The sequence below is a fragment of the Littorina saxatilis genome, linkage group LG2 (genome assembly GCF_037325665.1).
Source record: "Littorina saxatilis isolate snail1 linkage group LG2, US_GU_Lsax_2.0, whole genome shotgun sequence".
NCBI lineage: Eukaryota > Metazoa > Mollusca > Gastropoda > Littorinimorpha > Littorinidae > Littorina > Littorina saxatilis.
In genome coordinates, this window is record NC_090246.1 from 100,180,755 (window position 1) to 100,182,049 (window position 1,295).

The 1,295-nt window shown below is 42.2% G+C and overlaps 1 protein-coding gene across 1 annotated transcript in view; it reads left to right on the forward strand.

Annotated features, from left to right (window-relative positions):
- The window catches only part of LOC138960323 (ganglioside GM2 activator-like), a 4,916-nt gene extending 4,331 nt beyond the window's left edge, over window positions 1-585 (forward strand). Inside the window, exon 4 of the mRNA XM_070332182.1 lies at window positions 37-585. Within this exon, the coding sequence (XP_070188283.1) occupies window positions 37-168 (132 nt within the window). The 3' untranslated portion in view covers window positions 169-585. The remainder of the gene's footprint in view (window positions 1-36) is intronic.
- Window positions 586-1,295: the final 710 nt, after the last annotated feature.

Here is a 1,295-nt window from a genome sequence, read left to right on the forward strand (position 1 = left end):
TCTTTTTTGTCTCATCTGTACTTGTCATGATTTCAGGGTAAAATCAACATAAACAAGAGCTTTATTGTGCCCAAGATTCCTTCTGGACATTACAGACTGACCGCCACCCTCAAGTCCAAAGGTACCTGGCTGGCCTGCTTTCAGGTCAATGTTGCCGTCTCCAACTAAATCCCAAGGAAAGCCTGCGTGGTCGTCTGGAGTTGACAACCTGCAACTGCTTGCATTGTCTACTTGGACCATAGTAAAGCGTGGCGCAATGTATCGGAATTATCAAATCCGTAAGATAATTCCTTAATCATGCGCGTATGGTTAACTTTCCTTTCCGTATAATTATTGTCACTTGTTATTCCTTCTTCCGTGCAACAGGGTTTCTTTCTTCCTCCCCTGTAGGCTTACTTAACGCCAGTGTTTGTGGTGACAAATAAGACAAGTACTGAAACGCTGATAACTGACGAAACGTTTGACAATGTCAAAGCATCTTGCCGAAGAACAGTCCATAACAACGAGTATTATTTGAGTGTATATATATATATGAGAGTTACGTAGGACTACTGATATGGGTTGAAATAAAAAGGTAACTCACAATGTGTTCTTGTGAGTTGTGCGGGTGTGTTAGTGTTAGTGTTAGTGTGTGTGTGTGTGTGTGTGTTAGTGTTAGTGTGTTAGTGTTAGTGTGTGTGTGTGTGTGTGTGTGTGTGTGTGTGTGTGTGTGTGTGTGTGTGTGTGTGTGTGTGTGTGTGTGTCACAGTGTGTGTTCTGCACGACGATTTGATTTTCATCTTCGAGTAATTCTGCCCTTCTAACAACAACAAAACAACAGCTAAAAATCGACACTGATGTTGCTTTCAAATAACTATCATCAGCACAAAATCATTGCGACAAGATGTTCTTTCTTCACTAACACCAAATTTCATTATATCAATTAAGAGTTGACAACCGGGCTCTCCGCAACCAAGGAAGAAAATGCGAAGGGACTAAAGTCTTCTTCCCGGATAATCTCGAACAAGCTGCCAATTTCCTGCGGGACAGTCGAAACAAGTCTTAAGATGGTCTGCTGATCAACTTTCTTGCCGTTTCTTCTTCTTCTTCTTCTTCTTCTTCTTCTCGTGTCTGGTGCCTTCTTCTTCTTCTTCTTCTTCTTCTTCTTCTTCTTCTTCTTCCTCTTTGTTTTTGTCGCTGCTGCTATTGTTGCGGTTGTTGTCGCCGTAGGAGCGTGAAAGGCATAGAAGATCTGCCTGCAAATTGTCTACTTCGCGGGTCCTGGAGGAGAACCATGATATTGTTCCTTGGATAAA